General features: G+C 43.4%; 1 protein-coding gene across 1 annotated transcript in view; it reads right to left on the reverse strand.

Annotated features, from left to right (window-relative positions):
- Nucleotides 1-2703: 2703 nt before the first annotated feature.
- Nucleotides 2704-24036, reverse strand: part of NCBP1 (nuclear cap binding protein subunit 1) — a 30781-nt gene continuing 9448 nt past the window's right edge. The window contains exons 5-23 of the mRNA XM_080940115.1: nucleotides 23225-23332; nucleotides 22691-22812; nucleotides 21421-21490; nucleotides 20469-20684; nucleotides 17778-17875; nucleotides 16790-16853; nucleotides 15522-15632; nucleotides 14085-14149; nucleotides 12882-12944; nucleotides 11817-11891; nucleotides 10946-11049; nucleotides 9179-9301; nucleotides 8015-8117; nucleotides 7559-7652; nucleotides 6565-6668; nucleotides 6066-6180; nucleotides 5260-5388; nucleotides 4757-4870; nucleotides 2704-3706 (exon numbers count right to left, since the gene is read on the reverse strand). Coding sequence (XP_080796241.1) covers nucleotides 3593-3706; nucleotides 4757-4870; nucleotides 5260-5388; nucleotides 6066-6180; nucleotides 6565-6668; nucleotides 7559-7652; nucleotides 8015-8117; nucleotides 9179-9301; nucleotides 10946-11049; nucleotides 11817-11891; nucleotides 12882-12944; nucleotides 14085-14149; nucleotides 15522-15632; nucleotides 16790-16853; nucleotides 17778-17875; nucleotides 20469-20684; nucleotides 21421-21490; nucleotides 22691-22812; nucleotides 23225-23332 — 1992 coding nt within the window. The 3' untranslated portion in view covers nucleotides 2704-3592. The remainder of the gene's footprint in view (nucleotides 3707-4756; nucleotides 4871-5259; nucleotides 5389-6065; nucleotides 6181-6564; nucleotides 6669-7558; nucleotides 7653-8014; nucleotides 8118-9178; nucleotides 9302-10945; nucleotides 11050-11816; nucleotides 11892-12881; nucleotides 12945-14084; nucleotides 14150-15521; nucleotides 15633-16789; nucleotides 16854-17777; nucleotides 17876-20468; nucleotides 20685-21420; nucleotides 21491-22690; nucleotides 22813-23224; nucleotides 23333-24036) is intronic.

Genomic DNA, 24036 nt, shown 5'->3' on the forward strand with positions numbered 1-24036 from the left:
CTTTTAAAACAAATTTGTATTCAAATAAAGACCCTGTTCAAAAGTTCCACAATGCAGTCTTCATGGAAGCAACACTTACATAGCAAAGCTCTGGAATGGTTGTGTTTAAGGTCTGAGGGCACAGTGTTGGGTCTGTGGGAGCCCAGTGGTACAGCAAGACTGAAAACTGGCAGGCCGTCTCATATACTAACTCAAAGAGAAAAACCTAAGGTGTGATTGACAGATATGCTTTAAAAAACGAGGTACGTAATACACCTGCACTTACATGTACACAGGGAAGAAAATAAGAGTGACAGGGTTACTCCATAGGGAGCAGGGCACGTAAGTAAACCCCAGGTTGGCGCAGAAGGAACAGCTTTCAGGGTAAGGCTGATGGGGTGAATGGGTCTGATGTGTGCTGCTGTAAAGTCTTCAGGAGTGGCAACCGTGAGATGCTACAACAGCCACAAGCAAAGTCACAGCAGGAGCCAAGGGTGGCTCAGCAGCCTGGGCCCAGCACCCCATTCTTCAGGACCTTCACACAGCAATTTGGAAATGCTGTGTTAAAAGGGAAAAATGGCTGCTTTCAAAGTTGAGTATCTGATTATTTCATCTCAAGCATCAATTTATCATTTAAGCAGCCTATCCACCTTACAAGTTCTCAGCTAACCCAGGGAGGGGTAAGAGCGTGGCTTCCATGCTTACACAACTTCTGAGGCAGGAAGTCAGTTCCCAGTCTTACTTCCCCATAGGCACCTGCCTCAGTTTATCTAGCCAGAGTTTTCTTCACCCTTGTCAAATGTGTTACAGAACGGTACGCTAGTAACAGCTGCTGAAGCAACTGTTACACACGAAGAAAGGATCTAGAGAAAGACCTGGGCAGCAGTGGTGCCTGCCTCTGATCCCAGCACTCAGGAGGCAGAGGCAGGCAGATCTCTGAGTTCGAGGCCAGCCTGGTCTACAGAGGCCCAGAAGATCCAGGGCCACACAGAGAAACCCTGGTGGGTAGGGTGGGAACCAAGAGTTTTTGTAGAATGTAGCTCAAGTAGAACTAGCTGAAGTCAAAAGCTTTACCAATGCCCTCAACAGTGCTGCTCTGGCATGAGGACAGGAGCCGCTCCTCACCAGCATGTACTGTGCTTAAGCAGCGGCAAGGAGGCACACTGTGCGGAGCCACGCGACTCTGCCGAACACCCAGGCTGAGCTGTGGTCATTTCCACCCCTCTGATGCACTGACTGAGCTTGTGCAACTCACTTTTCCTATCCGCTGCTGCACACTGTACCTGGAGAAAGGCCACACTCAAAACAACTCAGTCCCAAGTGATGTGGGACACCATTACTAATTGTTATTTAGAAACAGCAGGGATGTCCTGTGTTTCTAAGGCATGTGCCATGCTGTTACAGCTCAGTAAAAACTGATCCTGAACGGGCAGCCAGACTTCCTTATAGAGAAGTTTCTAGCCTGACGACAAGAGTAAGTGGGGGTTCAGCCTGCTGCTAAGTACTGTGTGGTAGGAATAATCCATTTCTAAGATGCGTGGTTTCACTTCCTAGCTGTGGACTTCAGACAGGTTTTCCTGGGGTCTGCTTCTGTCTGTGAAGGGAGCACAGTCATCTGTCAGAAGCCTGTTAGAAAGGTGTGACAGCGTAGCAGCCAGTAGTTAGTGAACACTTACTGTCAGGGCCAACGGTGAGATGTCTAGCTATGCTTCTGTTCTCTAGCTGCATTAGGTTATCCTGGTGTCCAGATGTCAGGCTGGTAAAGGCACATCACACCTTTCACTTTTACCTATGACAGTCCTTAGGGAAGCAGTGACGTCTGCGTTGACAAAAGCCTTTTAAGGAGCATCAGCATGACTCCCCAGAATCCACGAGGGAGGCATGTGTGCAGTGACATGCCACCCCTGCCTACAGGAGCACTACCAGAAGGGAGCAGCTGCTTCCTGCTTTCATTTTGTCTTCTGTAGGATACAATCCTTGGTTTAGTTTTTCCAAATGGCTGACCAGGATAGAGCAGAGGCACATTAATGAAGTTTCCAGAAACCCCTAGCACACAGAAGGATCAAAAGGAAGGAAGAAAAGTACAAATTCCTAGCATGCAGTTCAAGAGTAACCAAACTCTACTGTGCCTCAGGAAAGGATACAGTACCAGTGCCTTCAACGGTTAATTCTTTGGCTCCTGGAGGACGGGAGCCACTTGAAATCAATTAGAGCACGAGCTATGTTAAATGAGAAGGAATAGGGTAAAGAGACAGGATGTTTACCTACGAATCAGATTCTGTCTTCCTGAACTATCTTCCATCTAACCCTGAACTACTGGATTTAAATGATTAAATGATATACCTACTTCTTAAATGTGGTATTTAAAAAGCCTAGGAATCCTCATTATTAAGAAATTATATTCTATGGCCACTGAAATGTATGGTAACTAAATACACACATATACAGACAATCATAATGTATGCTTGCCAGGGTGTAACATATACAGAAAGATAGCAAATGCACAAAATTACTATCAGTAACTGTATCATTATCAGTGGATTTTTCTACTGTTTAATAAGAAGTTTAAAAATCCTAAAAATCTGGAATGTCAGATATTTGCTTATGCATTATTTTACAAAACACTCATTTCTCTTCAGCCTTAAAAGACTCAGGGATCAATTATCTACTCCAGGACCCACAGAGACAAGCCCTTTCTCTTCAGCCTTAACAGACTCGGGGGTCAGTTATCTACTCCAGGACCCACAGAGACAAGCCCTTTCTCTTCAGCCTTAACAGACTCGGGGGTCAGTTATCTACTCCAGGACCCACAGAGACAAGCCCCAAGCCACACTGAATTCCAAGTCCACATCAGCTCATTCATCACCCACTCCATGTCAGCCTGTGACATTCTGGGATCTGGGGCAGACTCTTCTTGGAGGTGCAGGGCGTGGCCAGATGCTGTTCAACAACGGCGGACAGACCTGCAATCGCCCGAGAGGTAGAAAAACTGCTGCATCTTCATCATACTCAGAGGTCGCAGTTTAAAATAACTTTCGAGATTTCTGGGTGACTTATATTTAGACAAAATTGGGAATTGTCTAATAATCCTTTCTACTACCAAATGGTATCTATCATAAGAATACCACTTAAGAAAAGTATTTGCAAAAGACAGTTTCGGATGGGGACTAAGTCCACCTTCAGTAAGAAAAAAGGCTAAGATGATAAATCATGACTCCCCAAGTTTAAAAAACGTAACTGCAGTTTATTCCAGCCATGTTTCCCGGGAGAGACGCTGGGCTCCCCAGGGATAGCCCGTCGGCTGTATCTACTATTTTGCAAGCCTGACCTTGCATTTTGCACACCTCAAACCTGTTGTTTGTGCCCTAAGGAGGAAAAGTATCAAATGTATCACAGGGAAGTTGTGCCTCACGTATGTACAACTACTGTCACCGTAACACCGCTGTCACCGAGTAACACTTGCCCTTCAGGGCAACTAAGGGTCGCGCCATGTTCCTTGCTCTCCTCCCCCATTTCCTTTAGGAAGTGAAAGGCTACTACAAGAAAGCAAATATTCAACCATCAAAAATAAGACAAGTTATTTCAAAATAATAAAAGGGGAAGAACGTGACTGTTAGGCCTGCAGAGCACAGAACTGCTGGAACACAGCCAGGATGTGAGGGTCTAACTCGGCCGTGAAGAGCAGGTTCTCCAGGGTCACCATGTACTGCTGGATTATCTGGTGGTGCTGCAGACAGAGAAAAGGCCTCAGTCAGGAAACCAAATGCAAGCAACCTTGCAGAGCATGTCCCTCGTAGTCCACCCATGCAGACACGCTTCCTAGAAGGCTCAGCATTGTAACAGTGCAGGGGAAAGAGTGGGACAGGTTTAATGTGAACCTAAACCCAGTTCTTACAGCCTTGGTGCAGGAGCCACTGCCCACAGCTGCCCTGACTGTCTGGAAAGTCAGGACACAGAAGTTTCAAAATCAGCCTGTCTAGGGAGCCAAAGTGTCAGCAGGTGGGAACCTTTTCTCTGTAGACTAAAACACACTAAGAAACTTCTAAAGGACCAGGGGCTCCCAGTTACCTCTTAAATGGACTAATAACAAATACCCGGGAGGCATCTGGAGGCTTAAAGAACTGAACTTTGAGAATAATTACTTCTGCATTAATCACTCTTCTGGATAAGGTGGACTTAGGGAGCTAATGAAGTAAACAGGAGACATGAACTCCAGTCCCCGGCACATCAGTAAATCTAGCTGAAGGCAGTTTACTTTGCTCCTATGGACACACTATAAATCTACTCACTGTTAAGTTATCCGGTTTTTGTTCCCTGGCTACATTTGCACGCTGGGCCCCCAGCACAGAGTGTGATTGATATAAGCACCTTGTCAAGTGTTCTGAAGAACAGTGGTGGCATCAAACGGACATAAACCAAGGGGCCTACAAAAGCTACGTAACCTCCATAACTTTATCGGGTCTATTTTTTTTAAAAGATTTATTTATATGTGAGTACACTGTCACTGGCTTCAGACACAGAAGAGGGCATCAGATCCCATTACAGATGGTTGTGAGCCACCATGTGGTTGCTGGGACTTGAACTCAGGACCTCTGGAAGAGCAGTCAGTGCTCTTAACCTCTGAGCCATCTCTCCAGCCTGTGACTTTATTTTAAAACAGTGGTAACATTCAAAATCTGTGGTGTCCTGGCTGACAGACTAGTGTCCCCACTGGGTTTTAAACTGGGAAGCCAGTGTGGCTGGGACAGTGCTGACTGTGTTCCAGGCCCTCACAAACCTGTAGGAAGATCTGCTGCAGCCTCTCCACGCAGTTCTTATACCACGGGGTCAGTACACTGCTCCCATCGCTTTCACAGCGCACCAAGTGTTCAGTCAAGATCATGATGAAGCGCTGGAAAGGAGGCACAAGTTGAAGAAGTATTAGAGGAGGAGTAACAACTTCTCAACAAAGCCCGACCAGGAGTTCTCAAAGGTCTTGCTCACTGGACTATGGTGAATACTCCTGACTTTCAAGACGCCCCCAAAACTGTCAATTTAGCAAGGGAGAGATCTAATGTTAAATCCCTTAGCCTGTTGTAGAAATATGTCCTGGCCGCCGTTCTAAGAAAACAGCATGTTAATACCACTCTCTACGGCCAACCCCAAACCTTTCCCAGGGAAGTAGTCGCCCGAGTCATCAACCATAGGGACAGGTGACACGGGTATTAGATGATGAGCAGACAGCCTCCCGTTGTGACAGTGTTCTGTGATGAACGGACTGGGTGGTCCGAGCCCACTCACCTGGAAGATGACGAGGAAGAGGTTCTTCTGCTCGCTCTGAGCAGACTCCACTTTCTCCTGCAGCCTTTCTATCTGCTCCTCGAGGGCACCGTCCTTCCTGTCACTGCTCCTGTCGTCATCGTCACTGCGCTGCAAAACAACACAAGCCAGTGTGACGTCTGCCACAGAGCGAGCGATTTAACAAACTAACACCAGGCTCAGGCTCTGCTCTGCGGCACAGGCTGGCCTTGAGCTACGTATGATCTTTCTGCCTTCACCTCCCTAGGGCTGGTTTTGGGGTGGTGGATGGGTGGTACTAGGACTCAAACCCAGGGTCTCAGGCACGTGATTTTACCACTGGGCCATGCCCTAGCCCTGGGGAGGATTTTGTACTAAGTGTTTTTTATTCCCGGAAGCAGCAGTGGGGTGAGAGGCACTAACTTACATTTCCCCTGCTTTCTACAATGGTGGATGCACCCAACACCAGTAAGTCAGAGGGTCAGCCAGCTCACGACTTCCCTCTAAACAGTCTTTATTACCATGGGAATATTCTGTCAAGTTGGGACTGAGACTCACTTTTCCCACCTCTCACTCAGCCCCTACAATTGTATCCCTTCTCCTTTGCCCCAGACTTAGAGATACAGAAGTTTTCTTCTAGAAGTCAGCCTAGGAAGTCAAACTAGGGAATACAGTTTGTGGTCAACCTCAGTGTCATAGCATATGACAGTTTTGTATATCTTGGAATTAAAAAATAAACAAACTACTGTCACAGCTTGAGCTTGGATTCTGTCCCAACCTGTAAGTACTCCAGTCAGCACACGACTTACCCGTTTGTGCTGCCTTGCCAGCTTCTCTTTAGCTTCTTCCAGCTCTTTCTGGATCTTCAGAACATGCTTGTTCATCTTACGAATTGTAGAGTGCAGAATTTCCCACACAAACAGCCTTAAAGTAATACAGCATTTGGTTAGTAATGTCTGTTATGCTATTGCAGAGAATCTCTGCAGTATTTCAGACTATCACTAAGGGCAGATAGGGCTGTCTATCCCCTGGGCAGACTTCGTTCGGCTCTGTGGTGAGTTATGAAAGCACCCATTCCCATACATTACACTCAGGTGGGCTTCCAGAGGCCAGGGCTGGGAAAGCCAGTGTTCTGCAGACAAGTGTGCCCTGTAGCAGTGGCAGGTGCAGTGGAAAGCTTAAGGCTGTCACAGACTAGCTTTGTCCCATTTGCTTTCACTGTATGTTGACCCTTGCTATTTTGGTCCCGATCATCTATAAAGCCTGTGTGATTTCAGTGTTACTAGGTGATATAATTCTGGTTCAAACCTTGTAAAGTCATGAGACAACTCTGATGAGAAGATCCAGTTTGCTACTGCAGCACAGTCAACAATCTGTGTACGAATCATCTTATCAACCAGTACGGCAATCATCTACAAGAAAAGAGATGGTCAGGCATATGAATTGCAATGCTAGGAAAATAAAACAGCAGGTTATAAAGTGTGGTTTGAATGGCAATGGAACCAACCAGTTTAAGCCATAGCTCATCTCTTTCTTCTAGATAGGATTTCATATAACCAAGGCTGGCCTTGAACTCATGATTTTCCTGCCAGTACCTCAAGTACTCTTGATGGGCCTAGTCAGTCTTTAGATTTATCCTGCCTTTTGCTATGCTCCAATACTGTAGGAAATACTATATCAACAATAAAGATTGCATGAAAAGACAACTCTTGAATAGTAGCACTGACTCTTTAGGAAAACTTGTATTGATAATACCCTATAAAAATACACGTGTCTGTGTGTGAGTAATTTCAACTGAAATCTCCCTAATTCCAAAACAACATCTTATGGGTCTTGTTTGTAAACATGGAAAAACATGACAATAACTAGATAACTATTTCCTACCAAAAACTGTGGTCAACAATTTTCTTACTCAGCATCTATTAAGTGTGGAAATGCTCTAGCACAGAAGCGATCACAGTGCTACCTGAAGAATGTTACGAGGTGTGGCGAGATGGTTCAGTGGCTAAGACGCTTGACGGCAGGCTCAACAAGCCAAGTTCAATGCCCAGGACTCACCATGGTGGGAGGAGAGGACAGACCTGAATGTGTCGTCTGACTTTACACAGGCCCTACGACCCTTCCATGCACCCTAACCAGCAACAGCTCAGAGTAATTTAAAATTTACCCAAAAGAATGTATCAGCTAATTATTTCCACAACATCCAGTGTACAGACTCAAAAACCATCCTCCTGGCAGATCGAATATAATTATTGCTGATCTGTACATGTACGTAGCCAGGGTCTAAGTAAACAGCTGTTACCTGCGGGTGACTCCTCCAAACTTCAAACATGACCCTCAGCACATGCAGCTTCCCTTTATCACTCTCTGCTAGAGTTTTGAAGACTTCATGAAACCTTTAGACAAAAAGTACCACACAGTTATTTAGAAGCCCCTTTAGTGGTTTCAAAGCCCCTTTAACGTTTCTGAATTGCACGGAATGTGTTGGAGTTCAGCCTGCAGAAGCATCATCGACTTAGGAGAGCGCTGTTTCTTCTGTCTTTAGACACCAACCCTCAGGCAGGCTTTAGGTGCTGCTTACTTTCTTGGGAAAGGTGTCAGAGAGGCTGGCACTACTTTAGCCACCACGTGCACTGCCTACACTTAACAAAGCCACCACAAACCCCACCCCACTCTACTAAAGTATGCAGGAAGATCTCCATATTTAATGATGTCGGGCACACGTCCCGACAGCGCTGGCACTTGAGTGTGTACTCACTTTGCAAGAGCACTGAAGGAGTGACTGAAGGACTTGGCAGCCAAGTGCAGCAGAGTCTGGACAAAGACCTCAATTTTCAAGGGGTTAAATCTGAACCCTTCATCTGAAAAATGATTTTATGGTAAGAATTTTAAAAAAGCTAACTATCCCTTGGAATGTTAAGGATAATACAGAACATATAATAATGTTCCAGTAAAAGCAAACACCAAACTCTACTGATTTCAAATACTGAGAACATGAAACTAAGTTGGGCCAGCCAAGGCTATACAGCAAAACCTCATCTCAGTCCCTCATTGAGAAAGACACACCATTAACTCTCCCCCCACCGGGATGACGTCCCCTGCTCTTTATAACTCAGGATTGGTTTGTTTATAGCAGGCTCTCACTGCAGACTGGCCGACCTGGGACAGCAAACTTGGTTGGATAAACAGGCTTCACTGCCACTGCTGGCTTATGACCCATTTGCTTGAAAGCATCAAGTAACACTCCTCCATATTCTTACTACAAGACGTAAAATGTTACAGCAAAACCAGCAAAAGCTTTAAACCTTCACCTTACAACTTTTGCCAAAGTTTTACTACACTTCCTGTTATCATGGCTGACTGACACGTCTGAACTGCTCCACAGCGTGCCTTCATAAGCAGTGACACACCCTCTCACTGCTTCTTGACCCAGTCAGAACTCAGGTAAGCTTTTATATCATTCGGTTAATTTCTCTATTCACACTAGGAAAGTAAAACAAAGCTAGGATGTTGAAGTAAAAGTTAGGCAGTAGTATCGTAATAGTTTATAATTTGGAGAAAATGTCAGTCACACCCCAAAGATCCAACCCACTTAAGCCCTCTTAGTATAGAGATGTATAAAGTAGAAATATCTAACACCCCTGCATGAGCAATGTGTGATGACTGGAAATGTATTGTGCAATCTAAGTTGGCTTCTACCTCATGGAGACCTGCCTACCTCTGCCTCCCAAGTGTGGGATTAAAGGCGTACATCCATATCCAGGATGGTTCTTATCAACAGACGCTCTTCCCAGGAATTTCAGGGCCTCTTAGGTAAGGGGTGAAGTGTGCAGGTGCTAAGAAGAGCTGACACGGCCGTGTGAGCACCAATGGGCCGCAGCAGCCCTCACGTCACCCCCAGCGGAGGAAGTCACTCTCTTACCGTCATCATCGACCTGGTTAGGGTTCGGTACGTCCTTCAGAATGCTGAAGATCTCATCATTGGTCGCCTTACTTTTAAAAGCTACCGACAAGCAGAGCGCCGCGGAGTGTCCAGGGAGAGAGTCTACACACAGAGCAGAGGGAGGTAGACTAAGGCCAAAGACTGTTCTACGAGCAGCTACATCAACAGTTCTATTGTCTCCTTTTAGAACACAATACTCTTTGGCCCAAGACCAGCATTTAAACCATGTATAATACTATACCCAAAAGCTTCACCTAGTTCACTGCCTTCTCATCTAAAGAGATCATTCTCAATGTCAGTGCTCACGAGCACACCAGTCCTCAGGTCTCCCAGACACTTTGAATCCAAAAGCGTCCCCGTCATCTTTGCCAACAACCCTTTCTTCTAGGCAATTGAGTTTAAGCAAGGTGAACACTGCCAATGTATGAGGCTCCATGCTTAAACCCTGCTGCTTGCTTACTACTGGTTAGAATTGTGAGTGCTTACGGTATAGAATTTATATTAATATAAAGGCATCAGAGCAAAAAGATCTAAGCTGGCTTCTAACTCATCGATGTCATTCAGGCAATGGTAACAAAAGGGCAATCTTGGCACAGGACTGTAAGAATGTGCTATTAAGACCTGTATTAACTACTGTCTGTTAATACAATACGTCACACAAGGATAATCATATCGCTAATACTTGCTGTGAGCCTGTCCCTGAAAGTGGAAGGAAACTCTATGAAAAACAAAAATCACATACAAGCACAAGAAAACAAAAACTCTTCATCACCAAGGAATTTACACACTAGCTGAGAACCAAGAAATTTACTTCAGAAGTAGACAGCATTTCTATGAAACAGGTTTGTTGAAGGTTACAAATAACAAACTTGGGTCAGAACAAGGAGGAAAACAGGTGCTAGAGATAAAAAGAGCTTGCTGTGTGGAGAAGAACACAGTTCTCAGAACTTCCTTGTGGCACAAAATGTGAAGCTCAGGAATGGACTACGGCATTCAGTGCAATCACAGCAATATGGCTGGAAAACCTGACATCTACCTGACCACAGTAATTCCAGCTGATTCATGGTGCAATCCCAGAACCCATGGGGCCAAAAGGTGAAAATCACGGTTACAAATTTACTTCTAGAAGCAGACTGCCAGGTGCCAGCATTCCCAGCATCAGATGTGTGCTGGTGGGTCTTATGTCAACTTGATACAAGCTACTTATCTGAAAGGAGGAAACCCCCATTGATGTGGGAGGCCCAGCCCCCTGTGGGTGGTACCTCCCCTGAGATGGTGGTCCCGGCTCTCTATGAAAGCAGGCTCAGCAGGCTAGTGAGCAGCGCCCCTCCATGGCCTCAGGCCTGTCTGAGTCCATGTGCTCATTTCCTTAAATGATAAACACATGGATAAACAAACCCTCCCCTCAGCTCGTGGACATGGCTCAGTCACAGCAACAGCAACTAACTAGGACAGGACGACAGCCAGTGCAAGACGTCTTTGCCGTGACAAACACACACTCAGTACATCCCAGGAAAATTCCTCACTACTCTTCGTATGGTATTAAGAATGTCATGGAAAAAGGTTAGCAATATAAAATAGCAGAAACCTAAAAGCTAATAACAACAGCAAAATCCTTAATCTAGCGGCTAATAGGGGTCACTTTTCAAATACAGAAATACGATTCTAAGAAAGTCAGTTTCTCCTATGAATACCCAGCTTCTGATGAATACTTTTAGGGAGAGAGATACTTGTTTCATTACTTACTGCTACTTTCATCTCCATACTTGTAAATGCAGGTTGGATTTGCAGGACACAGAGCTGAGAAGGTGGGAGGAACAATATCTAATATATGTTGATGGTAAGACAACCTACAACACAAACAAGAGCCTCAGAACAGTCTCATGGTCAGTCTTTGGTAACACTCAACTTGCCCAGAAAGCCAGAGTTCAAGATCCCAAAGTCGGTGAACAACCAAGAAGCAAATGGGGACGAAGGCCTTCAGGCCTGAGTGAGTTAGCATAGGCGAGCTCAGGCCTGCTCAGACACTGACTGCTGTGTGGGCGCAGGGGCAGTCTGCTGGTGAGACGGGAAGTGAGATCAGGCTGGGTCAGGTCACATGGCATGGCTAGGAGGCTGGAGGTGACACAGCGAAGAACAAACGGGAGCTGGTAAGAGCCACACACAAGCACAGTGTCGTCCCTAAGGCCTCAACCCAACTACCCCTAAAAATACACATCAGGAGCCTAGACCACAGTTCCCCACAGCATACTCTACGGATTAGAAACTAAAGGCTCTTTAACTACATGGCTCTAGGAGAGGACCATGAAAACACGAATTAGATAAAAACCCAAGTTTAGAAAACAAGAAAACGCTCATCAACGTTGGGAGACATTGAAAAGAATCTCACTGGCTTAATTCACATACAATCCAAATGGTCCAGCTGACTAATTGTAGCCTAAATCTTGATTCAAAAGTGAGCTGGAAGATGGACAAACACCAGGACTTACAGAATGCCATAGACAAGCATCACAAGTGCAAAACACAGGAGAGAGATCCTGTCAGATAATAACCAGTTCAAGCAGCCTCCGTCACGAGAAGCTGAGAGAGCTAAAACAAGAAAATGCAAAGAGCTCACCTCATACATTTCTCTAGAACTTCTCTTACAAACTTTGGTTTGGGACTTTCAAGATCCTGAGTAAGACAATCTGACCTAGGGAGGAAATGTGGATTTATTAAATTAATATATACAATCTTTTGTAAATAATATTCATTTCCTGGCTTACCCTAGCCTAGGGTCTTTCTATCTTTTATCTCATCCATATATAGTAATTAAATATCAATGAAATAAATACTTGAGACAACAGATTGTTTTAAAATGAGTTTTAGAGTCTGGTGAGATGGCTCAGTGGTTAAGAGCACCGCTGCTCTTCCGGAGGTCCTGAGTTCAATTCCCAGCAACCACATGGTGGCTCACAACCATCTGTAATGAGATCTGATGTCCTCTTCTGGTGTGTCTGAAGAAAGTGACAGTGTACTCATATACTTAAAATAAATAAATGTTTAAAAAAAAGGGGGGGGGAATCTGATGCTCTCTTCTGGCATGCAGACACAGCACTCATATATTTTAAAAAATAATAAATAAAACTATACGTAGAATTTCAAACATTAAGGTTCTTCTGTGTTGTGTGTGTATTCATGTGCTGCACACATGTACATGAGGACACCAGAGGATAACCTTGGGTGCTGTTTCCCTGGTGCACCCACTTTGATTTTTGAGACAGTGTTTCTCACTAGGCCCAGAACTTACACATTAGGTTAGGGTGGCTGGCCAGTGAGCTTCAGGGATCTAGCAATCTCTATGTTCCCAGTGCTAGGATTAGAAGCCCACCTTTCCATGGTTGGCTTTTTTAAAATAACAAAAAACAAACAAAAACCCTGGGGTCTCACTGGGTAGTACTGGCTGGTCTGGAACTTACTATGTGGTTGGCTGGCCTTCAACTCATAGAGATGGGTGTGCCTCTGCCTCCTGAGTGCTGGGATTAAAGGTTTGTGCAACCACTCATGGCTCAACATGGGTTTTTAAACTTGGGCTCTGGAGATCAAACTTGGGTCTTTATGTTTGAGTAGCAAGCACTTTACTGACTGAGCAACCTCCAATATTACTTGTTTTGAATAAGGAAGGATAAAACATTATACTTACCAATCTTCCCAGCTCCAACGGAATTGAAAATTACTTAGATGATGAGAAAACCAATTAATAAACCTACATTGGGGAGAGGGGCGGGAGAAGAAAAAGCAGTGAGTGCAGTTTAGACTGGCAGTTTATAAAACCCTTTATACAGCTAACTGTCTCGGTGCACACCCACCTGTAGCTTCTTTAACTTTTCTCAGCAAAGCCTGACTCCTGTCCTATGGCCCCAGATATCTCAGCTCTCACACTGAGGCTCCCTTTTATTCTCGTTAGGGAACAGGCATGATTTAAGCTCATGTTTTGTGCAAAATATTTACATAAATCTCACAGCTATGAAGAACATTATTTTTCTCATGAAACTGTTGATGGAATGGAAGTAGTTAAAAAATAAATTGTGGTTAAATGTTTACAAATAATTTACAAACGGCAGAAACAGAATAAGCTTCTCATGCTTTGCTGGGAATTGAGCATGGGTCCCTGGGAGAGCAGCCAGTGCTCTTAACCACAGCTGTTCTCCAGCTCTTAGTCTCAGACTTAAACCACGAGCTTTTAAAAGCGTAACTACTTCTTGATTTTGTGTTTACATTGTATGTATGTGTGTGTGCAGTGCCAAAGGCCAGATGGGTACTTGGTCTCCTGGAGCTGGAGCTACAGGAGGTTGTAAAGCTTTGGGACATGGGTGCTGAGAACCAAACTCAGGTCCTCTGCAGAGCAGCAAGCACCTTAGCTGCTGAGAAAAAAGATTTGGTAAGAGATACAGAAATTTGATGAATGTTCAGCTTTTCCTCTGATCTGACTAGTAGAGGTAGTCACAGAGACTTTCCCCAAAAGGAAACAGTGATCATGAAATGACCTTGCTCTAACAATCCAAGACAGGTTTTATTCATTGATTTAAAATAAAATGAAGATCTGTTTGAAGATACTTCTCTATATTTTCAAAACACAGTATCTAAAATGTTTATATATATAATAAATGCATTATTAGATTTATCAAAGTAAGCTTATCTTGAAGACTTGCACATGCAATTGAGCAGGCAAAGTTACAGGAAAAGAAATGAAGTTATTAAGGAGAAGCAAGCATGGCCCCACTAGACTGCGCTCTAACAAGCGACCTGCGATTACACACGGGGTCCTAGAAAGCAGGGAACAATCTGGAAAGCCCTGGCAGTCTTCTGAGGATCCCTGCAGGTGCGCAGTCAGCGCCGGCCGTACCTGTCCACGCACGTGGTGCTCATCGCGTCCAGACGCATGTAGAGCATCTCAGTCGCCTGCGCGAGCTGTAGACCGGAAGGTAAGGAAAACTCCTCCTCTGTTAGAATGAGTGTAACGGGAGAAAGGAAAAACGGAAGTCTTTCTGCCTAAGGACATCTGTATCTTTCATCCTTTCACACAACGAACCTTGTTTTCAAGTTCCTGCTGTCAGTGATGGCAGAGACCCTGGCTGCGCCTTTGTATCCACTCCCTCAGTCACTTGAGACCCCTCCCCATCTTCTGTCATTAAGGAATTTTTTTTCTAAAATTTTACAAAAACAGTATCATGGTCTGTGAATCTGTTCTTTCCTTCAGCATAAATTATTCTTTAACTTTTGCTGTTCCCTGGTTAAAAACAACTCTGTTTTGTTGCTTAATTGGACATTACCATTGTAAGGAAACAAAATTTGTTTATCCATTCATGTACTGATGGACACTCAGGTTATTTCTGATTTGGAAATACCACAAATACAATTTCTGTAAGAATCATGCCCAATTCTATCTCTAAAAAGTTGTCCCATCTCTTAAGAATGAAAACCACTATCACAACAAAAGCAAACAACTGTGGTGAGCACCAGCAGCAAACCATTCTTGAAAATGAAAATTCCATATGAAATAACTAGAAATGGACGTTCAGGACGACAAAAAGAAACGGACGCTGGGAATGGCAGGTACAGATATATGTCTAAATGGCACCATGTATAGAATATTTTTTCTTTCAAATGCCAGAAAGATTAAAAAGAGAAAAAACTTGAAATTGGAGTATTTTCTGATCTTTCTATTATCTGAAAGGAAGGTCAGAATTAAGCCTGAGAGGCAGGTAAGATAAAGTTATAAGAAAAAATGCAGAAAAAACCTCAAACTTTTCATAATGGAAGAGATGCACAGAGTTACAGACGGGAACTACTTATTCAAATCCTGCAAAGTATCTAGTGACCCTATAGAAGACCCAAGGTCCTGAGACGGCTGCATATACATTCTCTTCATGAAACTATTATTTTAAAAGGTAAATGAGTAGCTAGACATGGCCTCAAACCTGTAATCCTAGTGCCTGAAGTTTGAGGCCGTCCTGGACGGGAAAAAGATCCTGCCTCAGAAAACAAACAAAAGGCAATACCATCTTCAGTGTGCCATGGAAAGTAACAGGGTCCTACTGGGGAGGGAAAGGAACTTGTAAGCCACAGCACACATTCGAGGTTAAGCAGAGGGAGATGCTATATGTTAACTTCAAAAACATCCATTTTGTCCAAAGTGTTATTTACTTAAAAACAAAGCAAATGAAACCATTATCCCTAAAACCCAATAGGAACATGAAGGTGAACCTGAGAAAAGAGACTCCATAATGCATCTTTTAAAAGCACAGCCAAAGCATGCACACTTAAAAACAGGAAAGGATACCACTTGGGGCAGAGAGCCCGGCTGAAGTTTGCACAGCTCGATTAGCAGTGTAGTGTACATCACATCAATGTGAGGAGGCGCTGGGAGCTGAAACAGCTCTGCAAAGATTACCTGGGAAACAACCCAGAGTCAGAAACCCTCACCTAAGGTACCTTTACATTTCCACAGTAGAACGACCCACACATTACAGTCTTTACATTTCCACAGTAGAACGACCCACACATTACAGTCTGACCATAAACTCCATGACACCTACAAGAGGAAAGGAATTACTTTTTATTCTCTCTCTCTCTTTTTATCTTTTTTAAAAAAAGATTTATTTATTTATAATATGTAAGTACACTGTGTCTGTCTTGAGACACACCAGAAGAGGGCATCAGATCCCATTACAGATGGCTGTGAGCCACCATGTGGTTGCTGGGAATTGAACTCAGGACCTCTGGAAGAGCAGTTAGTGCTCTTAACCGCTGAGCCATCTCTCTAGTCCCCCACATTCCCTTTTCTATACCAAGAGTCTACTAGACGAAGGCCGCCGAGACCCACAGCACTGAGAGAGATGTGCAGTTATCCATCTTTTGAAGTCTCAGAGTTGACGGAGGGAGGCACTACATCAAGGGGCTCAAGCAATGGAGCTGCATTCCTGTGGGCAGTTCAAACTCTTGGTGCACCAGAGATGAGATAGCTGAGTGTTTATGCTCCTATTCACACCAGACACCGGATCTTTTTGGCAGGCTATTTCCTACCTCTTCCTAAAAGTCTAACTCTCTAGACTGCATTCTTTCCTCTTAATGCATGAGGAATTCTATACATTTTTAGATTTAAAAATGTGTGTGCTGGCACATGTACGGAGTCCTAGCACCTCAGGAGGATAAGGCAGGAGGGTCATGAGTTCCAGAGCAGGTTGGGTGATATGGTGACACCCAGTCTTTTGTTTGTTTGTTTGAGACAGGGTTTCTCTGTGTGGCCCTGGCTGTCCTGGAACTCCCTCTGTAGACCAGGCTGGTCTCACACTCAGAGATCCACCTGCCTCTGCCTTCTGAGTGAAAAGAGAAAGAATAAGAGGAGACAACTGAGGCCAACAAGGTGACCCAAAAGGTAAAGGCTCGAGTCCCACCCTCCTTTCTTCCTAGCAAGGCTGACTGAGAACCCAACTGCTGCCCATTTCCTGTCACCTCTATTCATTCTCAGAGCCTGATGAACAGCAAGGAAAGAACAAACAACGCTGGAAGACAGACTGGAGAGTGAGTTAGCACCCATGGCATACGTACCTCCACTATGTGGTAGTTCAAGGGGATCTTGTTCTTCCCTGGATAGCTTACCAGCTGCGCAGCACTGTAAAAAGTGTGATTTAAGTTAGTAAGTGTACAAAGATACACATGAAACCCAACAGCTCTAAATGCAGTGAACTTAGCTGAAAAAATTCTCTGCTGTAACGTTCTAGTATTCAGTTATTAATTATTAACATGGCATGAATTGTTCGTCTTCCACGCAAAATGGAAACAAGGTAATAATAACAGCGCCTTCAGATCTACTAACAACCTAATAATCTACTCCTAAATACATTTCTCCTCAAAAATCTGAGCCAACACTTTCCAGCTCCATGAAAATTTGTTAATACTTTGGTTTCTAAATGCTAGAAGACAGAAATAACAAACAAAACAGTAGCATACTTTAATTTCCACACATCCAAATAAAACCATCATACTATTCAATTTTAGCTTGTGGGTGTGTGTGTTGAGTGTCTTTTTCAATTGTTTCTCTCTTACAAGGCTTCTCAGTACACCTGGGGTTCAGGAACTGGAGAGCACTGGCTGCTCTTCCAGAGGAGCCAGGCTCCACCCTAGCGCCTCCATGGCAGCTCACAGCAGTCTGTAACCTTGTCTCTAGGTGGTTCAAAGCCCTCTTCTGGCCTCATTTGGAATACAACTATATACATGCATGGAAAATACCATAAAATTCATAAAAATTTCACACATAAAATACACATAAAAATTTATTTCAAACAAAATACCTGGAGTTAACCGATTGTTTTGACCGGTGAGACAGCAAGCTCTGCGATACCCCTGCCAGCACCACAGAACTGAGCTAAGGGAGAGTGCCGACACCTGACTTACACACGGGCTCTGGGCACTGAACACTGCTCTTCATGATTGTTAGGCTCTCTCTACAGCCCAGTACCTCTAAACATAGTCTGTTCTTATAACAGAATCAAAATGCCTTCCTACCCCTTTCAAAGAGCCTCGGAGGGAATCTTACCAAGTTTTCCTTTCCTTCCAGTAGGATTTTATGATACAATGAAGATTCTCCTCTATGACAAACCTCTCTACTGAATGGCTCCCTGGCATAACAGGACCCTGGAAAGAAAACCAAATGTACTCATTCAAGGAACCACAAATCAGATTGCTTTCATTTATTCAACAAATACTCAAGACTAGGTAGTTAACTATTGTGTTAACTACCACAGAATCAAGTATATATTACTCCTGAGATATCCCATAACGACAGCAGAACCATTTCACAAATCCTTTTTTTTTTTAGTTAAAAAAAAAATTTATCTGTTTGTCTGTCTATCATCTATCCATTCATTGTGTATGGGTGTCTACCATGGTGCATTTGTGGAGATCAGAGAACAATTTGTGGGGAACTGGCTCTCTCTTTACTATGGGGGTCTGGCAATTATGACGGAACTCTGGTGACAGGCTTCACGGCCCATGCTTCTATCCACTAAAGCATCGCCCACTTTCTACATTTAATAAATACCTTTAAAAGACAGTATCAAACTAACGAAAGGATGCTATTCTGAGGAAACTATTTTGGAGTATTTATACTAACAGAGAAAGGACAGGCAGTGCGCAGCAACAGCAAGGAAATACAATTCACATAGCAAAATGCATACTGGGGCCAAATTCTTGTTTCCTTCACCATAACCAGCAACTAATCGTAAAGACTATAAACCAAATTGCCAGTTGATAAAGACTTTGCCACTACTGCTCTACTGTGTTGTTTCTAGACGATCCGGGAGAAAAGGTTGAAACAGGGCAGCCGTGAGATTGGAAAGGGGACATTTGGAATTTCTGCTTCATTTCTGTTTGTATTCTTTTTAAAAAAAGATGAAGAGAAATAAACAACAGAATCAAAACCAAACCAAAGGTCCTGTGCAGTAGCACTTTATCCAAAGACATATATATATATATATATATATACATATATACATATATATACATACATATATATATATATATATTTTTTTTTTTCCACCTGTGCCAACAACACAGACTTTAGAGTCCCACTCTTGGAATACATTTGTTCTCTAAGTAATCTGGTGCATGAAACTCATTATGGGACATAGGTAAGCATCAGTAGAACCAGGCCCAGCATCTGATAATACACACAGGACAGTGCTCACTCACAGATTGTGAAAGCCTCCTGTGCTGGGCTGAGGCTGGGCTGCCACAGGCCAGCAGGATGGAGCAAGCAGCAGTTCTGGCGCCTTAGCTGGTGCTAAGCTTCTCTCCAGAGACCAGTAGTCATATGCTTGCTGCCTGGCCCCAAGGCAGACATACACACACGGAGATACAAAAGAACTGATATGTGCTGAAAACAATAATTTTTAAATCCAGTATCATAACAAAATCACGTTTTTCTATTAAAGAGTTGCCAACAATTTAGAAAACCATAAAAAGGTAATATAAAAACTGGAATGTTAACTTGGGAGGCTGACAAAAATTACTTTTAATAACTGTACAGATGAATAACAAACTGAGTTGTTTAAAAATATGGACAACTTTAAAAAGGAAGCTTTTTGTTTTTTAAATATCAACAATAGGCAAATAGGGCTGAGAGTGCAGTTTGGTCAGCAGAGTGCTTGCTTAGCACAAGGCCTGGGTTCAATTCTTAGCAACACAGAAAACTGGGTATGGTGGTGAGTGTTTGTAATCACAACAGAGGCAGAGGCAGGAGAATAACATGTTAAAGGTCACCTTCAGCTGCAATAGCAAATACAATGCTATAGGGGACCTTTCTTAGGCAAAAAAAAAAAAAAAAAAAAGTTGAAATATTCAGCATAGTGGTTGACAAGTACTGTCTCAGAGCTCAGAGGCCTAGGCAGGAGGATTGTTCTGATGAAGACGGACTGGGCTACAAGGAGACACACACTAAACAACCAAGAAAAATTAGCTAAACATGTTCCGGGGAGAGGGCTCAGTGGAAGAAGCCCCAGAACCCACATTAAGAGCTAAACAGGTGGCATGTACCTGTATCCCCAGCACTGCGGGAATCTCAAGATAGGTGGTTTGCAGGGCTTAAGGCCACGCAGGACAGGTTCACTGGGAGACCTTGCTGACCCCGTCCCCCAAAGGCGAAGAACAGTGGACAGACACCTGGAGTCAGCCACTGGCTACCCCATGCATACAACACACCCCTACCCTAACAGCTAAAACTGAGCACTCATCATGAGTCATTGTTCAAGGTATTTCACGTGTGATAATTTATTCCACTTAGACATACATACTATTCTTATTCCTCTTAACCGAGGCACAGAAAGTAAAGTACTCCCTAGTAGGCCCAGGTAGCATGTGCATGAAGATGCTAACTTGGCTCTCAACTTACCCTCTTGACTGTTAAATTATGCCGTTTCTTCTATTTATAAGAGTAAAACAAAAGTTTCTGCATAACAAGGTGATAATAATTTGCTAAATTAAAACATTAAATTAATTTTCAATCTTATATTATATATAGAAAAAAACCCTGAAAATTAAAAGACTGTTTCAGAGCTGGGCAAGGTGGTACAAGCCTGTAATCCCAGCACCTGAAAGGCTGAGGTAAGAGAATTTGTAAACTAAAAGCCAATCTGTGCTCCAGAGAGAAACCCTGTCTCAAAATATCTAAGATGTAAGTCCCAAGTACAGCTTCAGGCTAGGCCCTTCCTGGAGATCTCAGTCACCTCACCTCTGGGTCATCTGTGTAGTCAAACATCCTGAAGATGACCCTGGGCATCGGGTACACCGAGTCCTCCGTGTGCGGCGGCGGTGTGAAAGGAGGCAGGTTGTGCTGTAGAGCTTCACAGAGGATGCTGTCGAAGGCAAGGTAGGGCCTTAGGATGTGCCTTTCCTGCCACCGGTCTTTCTTCAACTTCTGAATCTGGGCCCACAGGCAATCTAAATACTAAAGAGAGATTTTAATATTTAGTAGACACATTTTGACTAAACAATACAGGAAAGTCTACCCTCTAAAACAGACAACAAAGTAAGCTAGTTTGATGTCATATACAGTAAAGAATGGCATGAAGTTTTTGTTTTCATTTAAAACGACACTGATGCGCACGCACCTTGCAGAGCATCACATGTAGGTCAGAGGACAACTCCGGTCAAGGGATGCCCCTCTACAGTCCCGGGCTCTATCTCAGGCTGCCTCACCCACTGAGCAGGCTCATTCTCCATCTCTACTCAACCAGCTTGTTTTCAGAAGCACATTCAGAGCTGTTACTCCCACTGCTTTTAAAACTGAGTATTTAGATATAAAACTTGTCAAGTCTATGAAAACTGGTGTTTAAAAAACAAGGGGCTGTTTCTAGTACATTCTAACATCTATGCTTCCAGACTCTGAGGAAGTATTTACAAACCTAGCTAAGACATACAAGTACAGCAGACTGAACATTTTCTAGGTTTCGGCTTTACTCATTTGTGTGGCACCTGGTCCCCAGAGCACTAGCAGAGCTCAGAGGACAGCCTGCAGAAACTGGTCCCTCCTTCCACCGTGTGGGTCCTGGGAACTGAATGCCGAGCAGGGTTGGTGGCAGCACCTTCACGAACTGCCATCTCACTGACTTAGTTTAAGCATGTCACAGAGACAGAGTCTACTCAAGAGCTGTGTTTATGTTACAAGATAGAAACCAATTCACCTCTTCTTGTGGATGTGGTTTATCAGCAGTCCACACTTGTAACATGGGTACGTGAGTCTTCTGGCGTCTTCTAAAGATAGAAATGAAAACTACACTTAGAGTTTAAAACATAAAAGATATTCAAAGGTTCTCATGATTAATTAAAACAATGGAAAACATTTCTGTCCATGAGATCTGCAGATCAACATTTTTGATCATGGTCATCAGGTTATTGGCATTTCTGTATCTCACACACTGATGGCACAGAGGGTTAATTGGTACAACCTTGATTCTGCAAAAATATACCCCTTGAAGACAATCTGACTATATATGTCAAAAATCTCAACTGTTCTAACCTTTACCCAACAATGTCATTTCTATGAATTCATAGTCCCACAAATACAGCTGCAAATATACGCACACATACGCATAAGAATATTCTGATCTTCTTTACAGTACCAGGAACCAGAACCTGAACAGAGAGTGGACTAATCAAGAGAAACTATGTTCTATTAAGAAAAAAAGAATACTGCTAATAAAACTAACACATGCTTTTATATAACAATTTCAAAAAAAAACATGCACACACACACATATATACATATACACATATATATATGTATATATATGCTAGACTGACATTTGTATAAAATCAAGCATGTATTTCCACACTCGCATATATACACATACATCTGCATGCACAGATATGCAAAAGTCTTTAGATGTCATGTTCACTATACCCAACAAAGCAATACTGATGGTATCCAGAGAAGAATGACAACAGTCTGTGAAAGCTGAAGGAGCACACGGTCGTTCATCATCATCATGATGTGAGGTCACTGGGGTATTTACTAACAAGGCCCATCATTTGATTGTATCTAATAAAATAACATGTTTTTTACACTGGCCTGGGTAAGGGCTTGACTCGGAATTAATATGTATGAAATAAAAGTCTGTACCAGGCCAGTGCTCTTATGTAGAATACATGGTACCATGTCCGAGCAGAGGGGTAACTTTAAGCCACAGGTGACTCTCAGCTTACGAACACTAGAACCCTAGCGGAGCTGTTAGACCTCGGTGTTCTTTCACCGCCACATGAAACAGCTTAGAAGACTCATTACCAACTGCTGCACTAGGGACGCACTGAGGTCTTAGTGAGTTACGGCAGAGAACAAAAGGTAACGAACACTTCCTGTCACTTGATGGTGTCTGCTGACAGAGACTTAGCACTCACTGTGTCAGTCGGACATCTTTATACAAGCAACGAAGCGCACGAGATCCATGCCCTTACTTGAGATAGCTTTCAGTGGTGGAGAAGATTCGGTCCATTTCGGCGTCTTTCTTTTCATACAACTCCTTTCCAACCCAGGGCAAGGATGACAGAAATGCGTACACATACCAATCCCGTCGCACCTGAGCAAGTTTAGAAGGGTAATTTTAAAAAGTGCATGCCAGCTAGTTTTACTTATTAACTATCTTCTCTCTCCGTGGTTAGACGCTAGGCAAGCATTCTGTAGCTGAGCTACACATTTCCCCACCCCATCCTTTTTATTCTTAAATGCAATGCTGGGGAAGCTTTTCAATAGAGCTTAAATAAAACATCTAGCTAACCCAGAGAACTTCCAAATGTATATTTCTAATCTTACTAAACTCATTTGAATCAGCACAAAGACAGCAAGAGAGCCCACCGGAAGGCCAGCTGACCTGCCCTTCAGCTCTCAAGCATAATAGTGTGATGATGTTTCTGCACTTTGTTTACTGCAGTCTCCAGTGGGGAAAACAAAAACCCAGTAACCAAAACAGATTCAATAGAAAGGGTGCTTACTTGAGGCACATCTTCTTCCTGGGTTACACTTACAAAATTCTCAAACATAGCAACCATAGATGGGGCAGCAATCACATGACAATTCACAAGATCAGACAGAAAACGGACCTGTGAGGGTAAAGATATCTGCATTAAACCTAACAGTCCTTCATAAGTCACAAAATAAACAACCTTGTACCAGCCTATGGAACTAAAGCCCGTGGCCTAGATTTAGTTTACCATCTTTTTGTTTGTGCAGCCTGTCAATCAAGAACTCTTTAAACTTAAGGTGCAAAACAATATTTACACAAGATGACATGAATTCGAATTTCAGGCCCATGAGCACACTTGCAGGGGAGGACAACTCACGCCCATCAGTTACTGTATACCAGTATACTGTTTACTGCACACCAGGCTAAGGTGTGTAAGCACCCAGACACCCAGATACTCTAGTTACTCCGTTCTAGTGCGGCTGGTTGGTCTTTCTGTTTGGCTAGGAATAATTTTTGCTGAAATATAGAAACGGAAGTTTTAAGTAAAAAAGAGATTCATTGGATGTCCACAGCGTGTGCCAGGCTAAGTAAACAGTACTCAGGTACTATTTTAGGGAACTCAGCCTATTTGGGACAACACAATCTAAAAAGAGATTACTCTTGCACTAAAAGGTAAATTAAGACACATAAAGGCTCTATACTGCAAAAGGAATCTAAGAGCCAGAGGCTGGGAGGGGTCTATGGACTGGACGTAGCCACAACTCACAACTTTACAGCAGTTACACAAAACCTACACAAGACTGGGCAGCTCACCTATCCTCCATAGGTAAGGATGGAGGC

The sequence above is a fragment of the Micromys minutus genome (assembly GCF_963924665.1).
Source record: "Micromys minutus genome assembly, chromosome: 28".
Classification (NCBI taxonomy): domain Eukaryota; kingdom Metazoa; phylum Chordata; class Mammalia; order Rodentia; family Muridae; genus Micromys; species Micromys minutus.